Source organism: Primulina eburnea, chromosome 3 (genome assembly GCF_022965805.1).
Source record: "Primulina eburnea isolate SZY01 chromosome 3, ASM2296580v1, whole genome shotgun sequence".
In the NCBI taxonomy this organism is placed as follows: domain Eukaryota; kingdom Viridiplantae; phylum Streptophyta; class Magnoliopsida; order Lamiales; family Gesneriaceae; genus Primulina; species Primulina eburnea.
This window is the reverse complement of record NC_133103.1, coordinates 46,109,800-46,124,062: the sequence shown is the minus strand read 5'-3', so window position 1 is coordinate 46,124,062 and position 14,263 is coordinate 46,109,800. Positions and strand designations below refer to the sequence as shown.

Here is a 14,263-nt window from a genome sequence, read left to right as displayed (position 1 = left end):
AAATTAATGTTTTAAGTATTATATATTTACGAAAACAAGATTTCGTGCTTCGAAAATATTTTAAAGTTCGAAGCTTTAGTTTCGGGCAAAAGTTCAGTTCTGATAAATAAACGAAGTAATCAAATGTGTACCATAACTTGTGGATTACATAATAATGTATATTTTAGAATTCATTTGGTATTTAAATACAAGGAATAGATTCTAATAAATAAACGAAGTAGACAATATAGAGAGAAACAGTTTGTCATGCATGGTCTCGTGCACGAATTGAATTTACTCAAAAACTCTCATCGATTAATTTTATGAAAGAGATTTTTGCTCCGACCCGACGAATGGAAAATGTTATTATTTATATAAAAAATATTACATTTCAATATTGATATGAACTGAGTCGACATATTTCACGATTACATACATACGTGACAATATTGAAAAATCAAAATTTTTTTATTGCGAGCAAACCGAACTTACCGAATAAGCCATTCGAAAATACCCGACAATTTATAAAATAAAAATTTCATAGCATAAATTTGGCTGAGCTCTTGATTTTGACTCAGAACCGAAAAGGAGACGAGATCATCGTAGTTTCAGATATGGAGCAACGCAAGAAGATCATCATTGACACGGATCCAGGAATCGGTACTTTTTCAGTTTAATTCTGCTCGAGAAATTATTTTCAGATTTTTTATTTGCGATGCTCCAATTCTTTCCCTTTTCGATTGATATTTTGATGAACTTTGTTTCATTAGATGATGCTATGGCGATATTTTTAGCCTTGCAATCACCGGAAATTGACGTGATTGGGCTAACTACTATTTATGGCAACGTATACACCACTCTGGCTACCAGAAATGCTTTGCATTTGGTAAATATATAAATCTCTCGCCTTTTTATTTTTTATTTTTTTTGCTCTGTGGATATTGGATTTTGCCGAGGAAAGTAAATCCGGAATGTTTACTGGGAAACATGAATGAAAGGGCGTCCGAATCTTGATTCTAGGTTGGGTTTGTTGATTATTGAGTTATATAGTTGCTTATGTGGTATATTATTTCAGGTTTTTTTTTTCCAATTTTCTGTTATGAAGCCTAAATCACCCTGTAGGGAAGGTAAAAGGGGATGGAGAGAGGATGGGATCATTCAAGTGTTATGCTTTATCAGTTCAATTGCTGTAGTTTGATGTATATCTTTTCTTAATGTGATTGTGAATAAGATAATAATACTGATGAAGAGACTGGAGAGTAGCACATCAGTTAGTATGCTTCATTCAAACTAAATGTAACCCGGTTCTGATGGGCTGAAATCCCGCAAATGTCTGAAATAATTTGGTTTGAATGATGTTTACTCTTAAGAAAGGAATTATATTAATAGGTTAAAGTGATCACTGATGCAATGCCTTAGTTTTGTAATTCAGTGCAGTTCATTAGTTTCTTATTGACGATTTTTGTAACTTATATTTCCTAATACAGTTGGAGATTGCGGGGAGGACAGATATTCCTGTTGCTGAAGGATCTCATGTGACGCTAACTGTATGTTCTATATTATAATATACGAGTAGGTTTTAGTACAATCACGGAAGTGTTATGCACTGTGATATGTCCTGTTAGTTTTATTTCCCTGCCCATTCCAGTATAATCTGTTTTCCTCTTAATTAATAAAAAATATGTTCCCGAAACATCAAGTCACATATGTATAATTATGAGCCCAGCTCATGAACGTTTTGCAGGAATGAGGAACACATTTATCCAATATAAAATCGGTTCAGGAACTTTTAACACGGTGTGTTATTTTAATATTTAAGGGTGGAGTTCATTCTACCTGATGAATTTGTTAGAACTCGTGTATGTTTACTGACAAAACTGAGTTGCCAATGTCGTGGCAGTTAGTCGGTTAAAACTTATCTGAGATTTAGTGGATGTTGACAGACATGATAGAAAACAATATACTCATCATGAATTTCATTTTTGTTGCAACAAAAAACTTATGGCTACTACGTACAGCTATCATATTGTGGTTGAGGAAACTAATTGATACATTAAGTCACTTTCTGCCAATCGTTATTCCTTAAATCACCTTCATAATCATGTGAGCAGAACTTCAAAACATTAATTCTAATAACCTTGCCTGGAAGCTTTCATCCATCAATACTGATGTTTAAGCACTCACGCATTTAATGAAGTCGGGATCATCGTACACATCATTAAAAGTCTATTTAATGTTTATTTGCTTTTGGGATTTTTAGCTCTTAGCTTCTGAAAAAACTGATTGACTTTAGACAGAGTAGAAAACTTTTAGTCAATCAGCAGTTGGTAGGATAATGTGCATTAATATTTAAACTGATAAACTCTGAATGGTTGGAGTTAAAGTATCAACTTTGATCTGCTACAGTCGGGTGTTGTGACTGTTTGGCTACCTGCTTGCTTAATCCTTGGCCAATCTTCTTCTTTTGCTTGTTTAAATTCTACTAATGCTGTTTGTTTAACTGATATTAACCAGATTTTGGGTAGGTATGATTTCTAAACATTTTTTCATTAAAGAAAGGTACAAAACTTCGAATTGCTGATTTTGTCCATGGCACTGATGGATTGGGCAATCAAAACTTTCCTCCACCTAAAGGAAAGCCAACTGAGCAGTCTGCGACAGACTTCCTTGTTCAAAAAGCTAGTCTTTATCCTGGACAGGTCACCGTGGTGGCCTTGGGTCCATTAACAAATATTGCACTGGTTCGTTTCTAGCTGCAAACAGTTTTAAGATGTTACTTGATCATGCTTTCCAAGATTAATTGGTCTATGCAGGCTATTCAATCAGATCCTGCCTTTGTAAAAAATATTGGGCAAATAATTCTTCTTGGTGGTGCATTTGCAGTAAATGGGAATGTTAACCCAGCAGCTGAGGCAAATGTAAGTTATTTAGTTGTTCACCTGAATTTCAGTTAAGCAGTTATCATTATCATGGTTTTACTGGTCTCCAAGATTTTTGGAGATCCCGATGCTGCAGATGTTGTATTCACAAGTGGAGCTGATGTCTTAGCTGTGGGGATTAATGTCACCCATCAAGTTATTTTAACTGGTAATTCTTGTGTTTGCAACATTTCGTGCTTTAAAGGCCAACTTTTGGCCACCCTACGTTGTATTAGCAGTGTCTTGGACACATTACTGGATGAGGGAAACTATGGTTGTATGTCCTTGCTACTCTAGAATGTCAAATCAACTGTTATATTTACTAGTTCATTACTCTGATACAAGTTAATAGTTGTTTGGTATCCATTCTTGTTTGCCATTACCAATCATGCCATTTGACAATTGACATTGATCTTTAATTTTAACTTTTTTTAACTATTGATAGATGGTTTTGTATATTTCTTTGGCAGATTCTGATCGAGATATGCTGGCAGAAACAAATGCAAAATTCGCCAAGTATCTGTGCAAGATTTTAGATGTTTATTTTTCTTATCATCATGAAGCCTACAGCACTAAAGGTCTGTTAGCCAGACCACATGAAAATGTAATCATTGTTTGTTAATGTCTTTTTTTAACCTAAATCTTGTGTAGGTGTTTACCTACACGACCCAACAGCTCTTCTTGCTGCTGTTGATCCTTCACTCTTCACCTACACAGAAGGAGTTGTCCGCGTCCAGACGATTGGCATCACAAGGGGTTTAACTTTATTTTACAATAGACAGAAAAGGTAAATCCTGCTGGTGCAAATGATTTTCTTAGCAACTAGTTGCCATCATATATTTTCTGTTTCATTTTAGTTTCATCACTTAATAAACAAATTTGGATGGACTGTGAGTGAGCCAGGGGTTCAAGGTTGAGGCAAATTATAATTTCAGCAACCATATACCCGAAATTATATTTCCATTTTGTTAAATTCTAGCACCTGGACAACATTTTTGGATGGTCCGGATGAGTGCAACTGTGGGAGGGTGTGAAAATTACTGAGGAGAGAATTTAGCATTTGGTGAAATAATTAATGGTAATCAAAGTTCATTGATACAAAATGACGCGCATGGAAATGATTTTTTATTGTTGGATTTCATGGAACTCATACGTTTAACTTCCTACATGGAACAAGGTTTGAAGAAGTTACAGAATGGTGTGATAAACCAATGGTGAAGGTTGCGGTTACAGTTGATGCTCCAACAGTGGTGAAAATGGTCATGGAACGGCTCATACATTCGTGAACTTTCTTGAATCGAGTTCTGCCTTCAGTAAGTGACAATATGTCATAGGAAACTTACCTGGAAAGAGATGTTCATAAATTTCGGCCATCTCGATCGAATCCCATTGTTGCACAAATGAGATTGGCTCCTTGTCTTGCTTGCATCTGTTGTTGAAATTATTATATACACAATGTTTTCATACTCTCGCTGATGAGCTGAGTGGTGGAGCGGTTTGTGCAAATTAAAGTACTAGTAAAGGGTGGGGCTAACTAAATAAGTTTGCAGTTCATTTTAAAAGATATGTTGAATTCATTTGTTGGTCCCTCAATTTGTTTGGAGCCATTGTATATTGTATTAAATTCATACGACACATCCACAAAATTGTAGTGCCATGGTCCGTAGAAAAGCGTGTGATACATCAACAAAGAGACCTTAGGCGCCATTTGTTGTGTGTTATGAGATGAACCAATGATAGATAAATTGAGAAATAAGAAATTGAAAAATACGTATAATAATGGGGAAGTCGGTAAAAAATCTCTAATCAAAACATTTCTTTGGGTTGCTCTATCCACAAAATTGTGGTACTATGTCATGTGGAAATGTGGTACAGTTCATGTGAAAATGTGGTACTAAAAGAATACTCAGGGACTGAACACAAAAAAAATCGACGGCTGAGGATTGAAGGCCAATTTCTCGTGTAATAAATTGAATATGATAAATCATACTATGTCTGGTAAGATTTAATATGATTGATTAATTTAGTTTTTTTTTTACAATGACCAAAATGTCCTCACCTTCTTTCATTTTTTGTAAAGATGTGCCCTCACTTTCTCGATTCTCCAAACTGTTCCTTTTTTTTTTTACTTTTCAATTTTTGCTTGACTTTCATCTCCGACCACAAAATAATTGTGGGGACCCGGGCTCTAACTCTATTCTTTTGGGATTTAATTGGATCTTTGTTCGAAAATGTGGGTCAAAATTTTGCTTTTAACTTTAATTCAAATGTATTAACTAAAGCATAACATATCTCGATAGAAATTAAACAACGTAATGTACATACAAGTCTGTTCGTACAAATATACACTAGTGTTCAAATGACAACTACAAACATAAGTAGTACAAGTTTCATAAGAAAACACTAGTAATCTGCAATGCCCGAGATCTCCACGCTATCATCATCTCTCATCTAGCTCGTGACCCCGATCCTGCCCCACCTGTTGCCATGCACACATACAGACACGACAACAGCCGGATAACTCCGGTGAGAACATATCCCAGTATAAAACATGGATGCATGCAATGTAATAAATCATGTACAAATGCATAACATAAATCAAGTAACATGAATATACATCTAAACATGTAGTAGAATACAAATCTGTATTCAATATTCAAATCTTGACTCGACTCTTTTCTAATCTAGGGATCCCGGTGTGAATAAGACGGTCTGTCACCTACCCAGCCACTCGGGGCAACGGTACGTCTTATTCCTAGACTTCGGTCAACTCTGTATCGAGGGTCTACACATATAGCAAATCTGCTCCTATGCGTCGATACACCGAAACGTCTAGTTTTGGCAAGTCTGCCAATCTCTCCTATCTCAGGACTCGAATATAAATCAATAAACAAGGCATTACATAATCAATGTAATAACAATCTAGTATGTGATTTAGGGAAACTCGTATCAAATCTGAATCGAGTTGTGCAATCCCGTGACCACATGAATTATACCTTTCTTGTCGAATCGTCGGTGTCGTAGTCGAAGTCTCGAGTTTACAATAGCCAATACAAATCTGAAATGGCATAAACAATGTGCACTTCAATCATATACATCTCAAGCAAATCAATATACAAAGCTAACATCGGTTTCAATGCAATTCGACGGCGTAACAGCGTACTTCTTCGATACCGATAACTCACTAATAGTCTACTCCATCATACTCAATCACAAGCAACTCATACTATCAATATACATGCTGAAATCTGCATATTCTCAACACAATACATGCTGAAAATCGAGCCAATAACATACGGTGTCTGAAAATCGATCCGACAACGAATATACGATGCTCTATATATCAAGAACACATATTCTAACTCAAATCTGAATTCCCCCAACACATACATATCGAGACATGCTGGAAATGAACAATACTTACATCCTTTCGTAGCCAACGCTGTAAGGATCGCAAATCTTAACTCGGAACAAAATTCGGATGGATGAATTTTATACAAGCTCAATTCAAAGCCATGAGGAACTTGAGGAATTTTGGAAGGAGCTCTCGGTTCTCTCTACTGAAAATGGAGACGAATGAATCAGCATGAGACTCTATATATATACATGCCATGTGTCATAAGTACAAACAAAGGTGGCACTTCTGCATGCAGCACCGCGGGTGCGGCAACTCAAGAGCGCGGGTGCGGTGTGCTCTCGGCAGCAATAATATTTTCTGAATCTCGATCACCGCGGGTGCGGCGCTTGCACCACCGCGGGTGCGGTCCCACCACCGCGGGTGCGGTCTTGCACGCACCGCGGGTGCGGTGTTGCTTCGCAAATTTCCCTCAACTTTCTGTCACCTACACCGCGGGTGCGGTAGTCTTAGCACCGCGGGTGCGGTGTGGCTTCGGCCATGCTTCAAAAATTCCACTCTATATGTCATGCATTCTCATGGTTTTAAGTCTCACATCAATGTCAATTGACAATTCTCGAGCCTTACAATAATCTCCACGGCCAATACTGGAAAAAAAAGAGGGAAAAACAGAGAAAAGAGAGAAACAAAAATAGTCCCAAGTCCACCTCAACCACTACAGTGACAGATGACACGTGGGTGTTTGAATCTATAATTATTGATGGGAAAGTTAACCTGGGGACGTGGCCTAGGCAACTTAATGTACATTGAAGTTTGAGGGATTAAATTAGCGCACCAGGAAATTGAGTGAATGGTCCGGGAATATATCTAAACTAGATGGATTTTTTATGCATTGTCCATATAACCATAAATCTTCATTATTTTACACAATTTTGTTCCTCGAGAGACAACCTTACTGGCAACATAGATGACGTATAGATGATAAAAGTTTTAGCTATCATAGTGTTATTATTTCTTTAAAGAAAAAGAAGCTTCCATAGTATTTAACCAAATAAAAATTGGTAAGCATTGCCAAACCCCCAAACAGATAGAAAACGAAGCAACAGAGATATGCTTTCCTCAAGAAGGATGGTTGCCCTCCTATTTCACCCACCTTTTTATTCTAAATTTCAAATATCAACCACTGGATTTTAAAATCGGATATTTATGCAGTAGTCTTTTAACCTTTAATTTCATATATTCAAAATTCTGTTGCACAAAACATGATCCAACCCATCCTGCTAATATTTTATTGACCCCATATAGAAGATAGTCCCCTTTGGTGCTTTACCAGTAAATTTACTTGGCAAAATTGCAAGTAAAATGCACATGTATTATCAGGTGAAAGCTACCAATACTATTCAAAAGCCGGAACCATAAGCGAACCATCACATACTCGCTTACATAATCACTCGCATACATAAAACATCAACATATATGGGAAAAAAATCAGATAACACAACTCAGTTCAGTCAGATACACAATCTTACTAGAATTCTTTTCTTCTTTTAGGTGTATATAGATGAATAAGAATCTAGTTGTAAAGTTTAATATCTACAATGAGGTGCCTCTATATTGAGTAAGGAAATAGCAACATGCTACAATAGTTCTTGAGAGGTTATCCCAAGTTCCACTCTTTAATTACTCAACAAAAAGGATTTGCCAGATGGAAATTCTAATATTTTTTATAGAAGTTTTTTTAACACCCTCTGCAGTGCAGATATTTTGAGACCATTTTTGCTTCTAGATTTGCATTTCGGCTTTCTGGAAACAGAATATACCTACAGTACATTAATAGCTACTGCCTTTCCTCGACCCATAGAAAATCCTCTAGTGCCATCAGGCATCCGGGGAACAGGAGATACTTTAGCTACAACAAGCCTCTCAGTTGGAATGGACATTTCCAAAGGTGGAGGTGGAGGTCCGGATTGGCTACCACAATTCATGGGATGATGAGCACGCCCACGTCCCATCCCCTTTCCCTTGCCTTTGCCACCAACACTATTTGGCCCTTTCCCATGAGGATTACCGCAAATATTATCCTCGCCCTGTTCAGTGAATAAAACACCATAACTCATGAAACTCGTCCTTCAAGACTGAAAAAAGTTTGGGATGTCAATGGAGTATTTCAGATGAGACTCCAATTAAAGGAGGTCGTTTCGAAATGTTTAGGTAATTAAAATAAGTGATTGAGATTTCATGTACAGGTCTAAAAATTAGCCATTCAATCACATGTGGAGTTTCGATTAGCCAAATTTGTGGATTAACTTAATGTAAGCAAGAAAGTCTGGAATTTGTGGTCCAACACAGTTACTATAACAAAGTCTGAAAATGAAAGGTTTTTGAAATCACAATATGTGACCACGGTAAGATTTACTTATCACATAAAATTCAGCAGTTGTAAAGGCTAATAATAATAAATTACTGGAAATGGGTATAGTCCTATTAGTCATGTTCCACAAATGCCACAAATGGTGTGCGAACCTTCGAGATTGTTCTTATTTATTAAGCCAAAGCCACATATATAATGCTCGTAATTTCCTAGATGATGGTGCAGAAGAGAACCAAACTACAAAAAACAAGTCCATTCAAAATTTGTACTCAAATTGATTATGTTTGATGGACTCACTAAAGAATTTTATTTGATATTAGTACTAAAAAAGGAAACTGGAAGTCCTTACTTGAAGCTCGGGAAATTGGGCATCAGATTGTTGCAAAGAATCTTCCAAATTATTTTCCTCCAATTGCTGTATCTCAGGCACTACTTCTTCATCTTTCTTAGCAATGGGTTGAACATCATGACCAACTCTCCTAGCTCGCACCTGAACAGATTTTAGCTGTAAATGGAAAAGTTCATGGGATACATCAAAATACATACTTGACAATTAACACAATCAATGCTTTCTTTTTTGCAAAGAACGACATTCATTCATGACAATAAGAAAACAAGTGCTGGTTAAGATGCATTTTCGACACAACTACACATTTTTTAAAATCATTGATATTAGATTTATTTTTCCTAATGTAGGTTCGCATTCAATAATTAATGTACTAAACGCGATTCCTTTGAAGTTTCGATCCAGCTATCTACATAAAATATCCCAAAATTGATATTTTCAACATTATAGACTTCTGGCATTTCAAACATTAGCCTATCTCAGCATATTGTCCACGTGCTTCCCAGTACAACTGACCTCCATAATTTCCATGAACTTTTTTCTTTTGAACATACAGTCAGACCCCTATAATGGTTCTGACCGAAAATAATGCAAAAGATCAAACAAATTTACTTTAAAAAGCTCCGAATAACTAGAATATGTTCGTGTGAAGCACCGTCGTTCACAAATAATGACAACGGATCCTCGTAAAAGATCAACCACGGCTCCATTCATAATACAAGGACAACCAAATCTTTCTTTTTTCTGCCTAAGTATAAACGAGTGAGTGTGCATGTTTGTATTTGAGACACAAAATTTTGCATAATACATACCACATTTTTTAACAAACGAATTTTAAGACCATTCCTCCAATTGCCCTCGTCTGTCAATTCAACAACCTGCCGAAAACCAAGAACCGACAGTAATGTGATGAAAAGAAAACAAGACAAGGTTTTCAAAATAGAGGGGATAAAAGTAAGATGATCTCAAATGTAGTATAGACGTTACAGCTTTTTCTGCTACTTCAGTAGATTCGTACTCCACAAAAGCATGAAACTACAAGAAAATAATTAATTCACTGGTTATGGATGTTATCTTGCACATAATAAGCAAGAAATAAAAATAACACCATAAATTGTAACAATGACGAAATTTGAACAAAAATCATTTGGAATATCATTCAATCACTAACAAGGGAACTGCAACATAGTTCAAACAAATAGTATTGCATATTTATTTTCATACAGGACATCCAGTAAAACAATCATGTCATTAACAGTGCAGAAATCTCTACTTGGTAGATTCTCTAATACAGAGCATGCATGATATTAAAGACAACAAGCATGAAAAAGATTCACGTTTCCTTGTAGCTTTTCTCTGATGGCTAGATACAAACAAAACCATTCATTTCATCCATCTCTTTTTACTGATTGTACTCCTAACCACCTACACAAAACTCTCCCCCGTCCTTTTTCCCTTTGGATGACACCATCAGAAAGCAAAAGGTGAAATTACAGTTGATTACAATTCAGAAGAATTCTACTATGTTCTGAAGACGACGGCTTCATTATGTTGTAAGTCTGCAGATCCCATTTTCCTTTTCTAGGTACTTATTAATATTTCCACGAGGATCAGAATGAAAGATAACCTAATAAGCTTAAGACATTTATCTGAGCCCGGAAAAAAATAATCACATGATAGAAAAGTTGAAAGTTGAAACCAAATATAATATATATATATATATATATATATATATATATATATATATATATATATATATATATATATATATATAGAAACAGAAAACAATTATTAATCAATTCATCAACAAATATCACTTTTGAACTCATTCAAAATGGTCTCACTTCTGGAATATGAGGAAAGCCAAACAACCATCCAAACGAACAGAGGTTTAAGATTACAGCAGATTGTACCAAAGAGAAAGTCGTCAGTGGCACACAGAATAACTTACAACAGTAAAACAATAGTTTAATTTGATAGCGAACATACTAAAGGCAAAAACAACATGAGCCACGGAGCATATTACAATGGAGTGATGCAAGATTTAGAAGAAAGCAAAAATGTTTTGCACACAGAGATTCGTAAGACCAAAATGAAATCAGTTGCTTTAGTTCCAAAGCATATCCACAACTCTTAGGTAGCTTCAGTTCCAAAGGTAAAATTTGTCATTTGAGAGCATACCTTGCTGCTGAAATGCATGGCATCCCCTTTTCCTATTCTAGAGGCAGAAGACGCGCCACCATTAGGATGCAGAGGTGGACAGGTACGAATTGATTTCACACTGGTAGAATAATCATTCAGGTGAGTGTAGAAGCAGCAAAAGCACATCTCATGCCATAAAAATAATTCCATTTGATTTCAACAAGATGAATAATATGTACCTCCCCACAGATGAGAAAATCTTCATGAGGTTTTGATGAGAATGTTCCTCGGGTAAATTTTCAGCAATGACAATGCGGGACTACAGGTAGAAGATACCGATCCAGGACAAAAGTTTAGGCTAGGTCAACAAAATTATATCTTCAAGGGGCACACATGTAAACCGTCTTAACATAAAAATTAATTGCAAAGGAATTGGGTTTATCACACATGAAAATGCATAAAGACATATAGCGTATGACTTACTTGAAGCTCTTCCATATCAAGCTCAGTTAGTGGATGCTGGCGTTTAACCTTTTTGCCATCTTCACTAACCACCTAGAGGAAAATATCAATCAGGAGGGAAGATAGCAAAAACTAGCAAGGCAGCCAAATAGACATTATAAAAAATGACCTTAAGACAAAATAGTACCAGTTTTTTGGAATTCCTCAATATACTAGCAAGCTGAGAGCTACCACTGATTCCATTTTTTATCTTCTTGAAAGACGCAACAAATGACAGTGGTACTGCAGCATTAGAGGATGGCAAAAAAAATAAAAGGTCATTAAGCTGAAGTTTTGAGAAACATTAAAAATCAGTAAAGAAATCATGTGTCAAAAGTATCTGAACTGATTTTGAATTAAGTACATAAGAAAGGCATCAAATTCCCACGTTTTCATTTATCTAAGTGAGGCCCCATTCTCTTGAAAATCGATATCAATAACTGAATCCCATATAATTTTTGCCCGATCAAAAGCATAACAGTGATAAGAAATAAAACTTTGATCAGAAGATCAACAACTATAGATCCAGCCTGGCAGTCACCAACCAATTATGCAGTGAAAACAATCAATTGGTGGGTAGCTAAATTCAGATCTCATCCTCCTCCTTACTTTCTTCTCCTTCCCTTTCCAAATCCCACGGGCCACCCCCCGCTAGGGAAAACCAAGATCTCTCCTAACAGAAAGGGACGACTTTCAACTTACAGTCACTCATTCATTTTAGTAAAACAAAAGTTCAAGAGACCAATTATTGCAATCAATCACCCAACTCCAGTCCATATCACCTAAAAGTTAGATCTTCCAGAGTTTGGAGCATCCATTTAGTAAGCCAATAATAGGACTCACAAATACAAGGAATATTTGTCCCTCATTATAAACCTCGCTAGCATACTATCACTTGTTACACATATCTCTTTCAGAAATGCACGACCAAACAAAGACATGCAAACTCGCAGCAATCTATATTTCTGTATAGAACAACTCTTTACAGTAGATGACTCATCCATTGGGGCCCCCACTTTCATTGTTAAAACAACCAGAAATCCTTAAGTTTCTTAATTAGAGTCTAATGAATTAAATTCTGGAATCAATTTACTGGTAACAGAGAAAAAACCTTGAACATAAATATCATACCATATGCTTCCTGATCTTTGCACATAAGCTTAAATAACTGATCAGTTGTGGCCAGATTGATATCACTGAAATAAAATTCCACCTGCAAAGCATAAAGCAAATTTCATTAAACTACGAACAAATTTGATCTTAATTAACATGAAATTGTCTCTTCCATCTATTCTCAAAATGAAAATTCTTTAGTGATATTTATAGTCTAGCATGATCCGTACACACCATTTAAATTCAACAAGTTAATTTGAAGCAAACCCAAAGTAGCCATAGACAAAATCAAACGTAAACAAAAACACCGAGCTAATTACAAACTATTTCAGTACGTGAGTAAATAAACACACTAGTCCAATAATGAATCTAGTCTACCGATCACCCAAAAAGGTTCATACCATAATATTTAAAATAAAAACAAAAACCATATTTCACCTGATTGAGAACTTTCTGATGAGAATCTTGCAATCCATTTTTCGTGGAAGTTGCAGCAACATTGCGATCTTCCCTCGACTCGTTGAAACTCACTGGGCGAACATTCCCATAAAAAGGGACGGTATTTTTCTGGTTAAAGTTCTGGACAGGTAAGTGGTTCTCGTATGCATAGTAAGGCGGCGGCAGGAGCGGCGGCGGCGGCGGCGCGTAAATCTGCAACATCCGCAGCGCTGGATTGGATACAGCGGACCGCGGGACAAATTCAGGAGCCTTCGCATTGAGCTTCGATGTTGAGGCTAGGGTTTCGGAATCCTTCCGCTGATCCATCGTCGATCTTGATGGATCTACCGAGAAATCGTTACCGAATGAAGAGCGATCACTTTTGGATTAAGAAAACAATGGAAGATTAGTGTAACTTTTTCAGCTCAGAGAACAGAGAAAATAGAGTGGAAAACAATTTCTCGGGTTTTAACCATGGATTCTCTCTCTCGCGCTCTCACCACAATTCCCCGACTCACCTGCATATATATAAATATTAAATTTGACATAAAAACTCGATATTTAAAATATATTTTTTTAAAAATATAAATATATGATGAATTATATATACGAACACTTCATTTCACTTTTTTTAATTTACTTAATATTTGATAAAGATTGGGGTTTTTGTGTGACGGTTTCACAAATTTTTATCCGTGAGACATGTCAATTCTACCGATATTCACAATAAAAAGTAATATTCTTAGCATAAAAAATAATATTTTTTCATAAATGACCTAAATAAGATATTCGTCTCACAAAATATGATTCGTGAAACATTATCACACAAGTTTTTACCTTTTGACAAAATAACTATTATTCTTTACTTATATTATTATTATTATTATTATATATATTATTTTCTTTTATTATAAAAGGTTTGTATTAAAAAAAAAACTTAAACGTAATTTTTTATGGGATATAAAAAAATTTTGATTGAGTATTTTTTTTATTGAAAATACTTAATAACTTTGGGGTGTCAAAAACAATATGAGGATAAAATGTGAAACAAATTAAAATTTTAGATAAAAGCCTTAAATTTTGACAACATACACATTAGA

The 14,263-nt window shown here is 35.7% G+C and overlaps 2 protein-coding genes across 3 annotated transcripts; one reads left to right on the top strand and one right to left on the bottom strand.

Moving 5' to 3' along the window:
• Positions 1 to 469: 469 nt before the first annotated feature.
• Positions 470 to 4,365, top strand: LOC140827657 (probable uridine nucleosidase 2). The gene is made up of 9 exons (XM_073190420.1): positions 470 to 639; positions 750 to 865; positions 1,467 to 1,526; positions 2,535 to 2,720; positions 2,793 to 2,897; positions 2,970 to 3,066; positions 3,368 to 3,475; positions 3,549 to 3,684; positions 4,075 to 4,365. The coding sequence occupies exons 1-9, from the start codon at positions 594 to 596 to the stop codon at positions 4,181 to 4,183; spliced, it is 963 nt and encodes a 320-aa protein (XP_073046521.1). The 5' UTR covers positions 470 to 593; the 3' UTR covers positions 4,184 to 4,365.
• Positions 4,366 to 7,731: 3,366 nt separating this feature from the next.
• Positions 7,732 to 13,671, bottom strand: LOC140827656 (la-related protein 6B). 2 transcript variants are annotated; one of them, XM_073190417.1, is made up of 10 exons: positions 13,164 to 13,671; positions 12,744 to 12,825; positions 11,761 to 11,855; positions 11,595 to 11,666; positions 11,351 to 11,430; positions 11,151 to 11,250; positions 9,957 to 10,004; positions 9,782 to 9,847; positions 8,973 to 9,128; positions 7,732 to 8,339 (listed from the first exon to the last, which is right to left on the bottom strand). In XM_073190417.1, the coding sequence occupies exons 1-10, from the start codon at positions 13,488 to 13,490 to the stop codon at positions 8,073 to 8,075; spliced, it is 1,293 nt and encodes a 430-aa protein (XP_073046518.1). In that variant the 5' UTR covers positions 13,491 to 13,671; the 3' UTR covers positions 7,732 to 8,072. The 2 variants fall into 2 exon arrangements, with proteins under 2 accessions (XP_073046518.1, XP_073046520.1); XM_073190419.1 differs by having other exon boundaries at positions 8,973 to 9,113.
• Between the last annotated feature and the right edge of the window lie 592 nt (positions 13,672 to 14,263).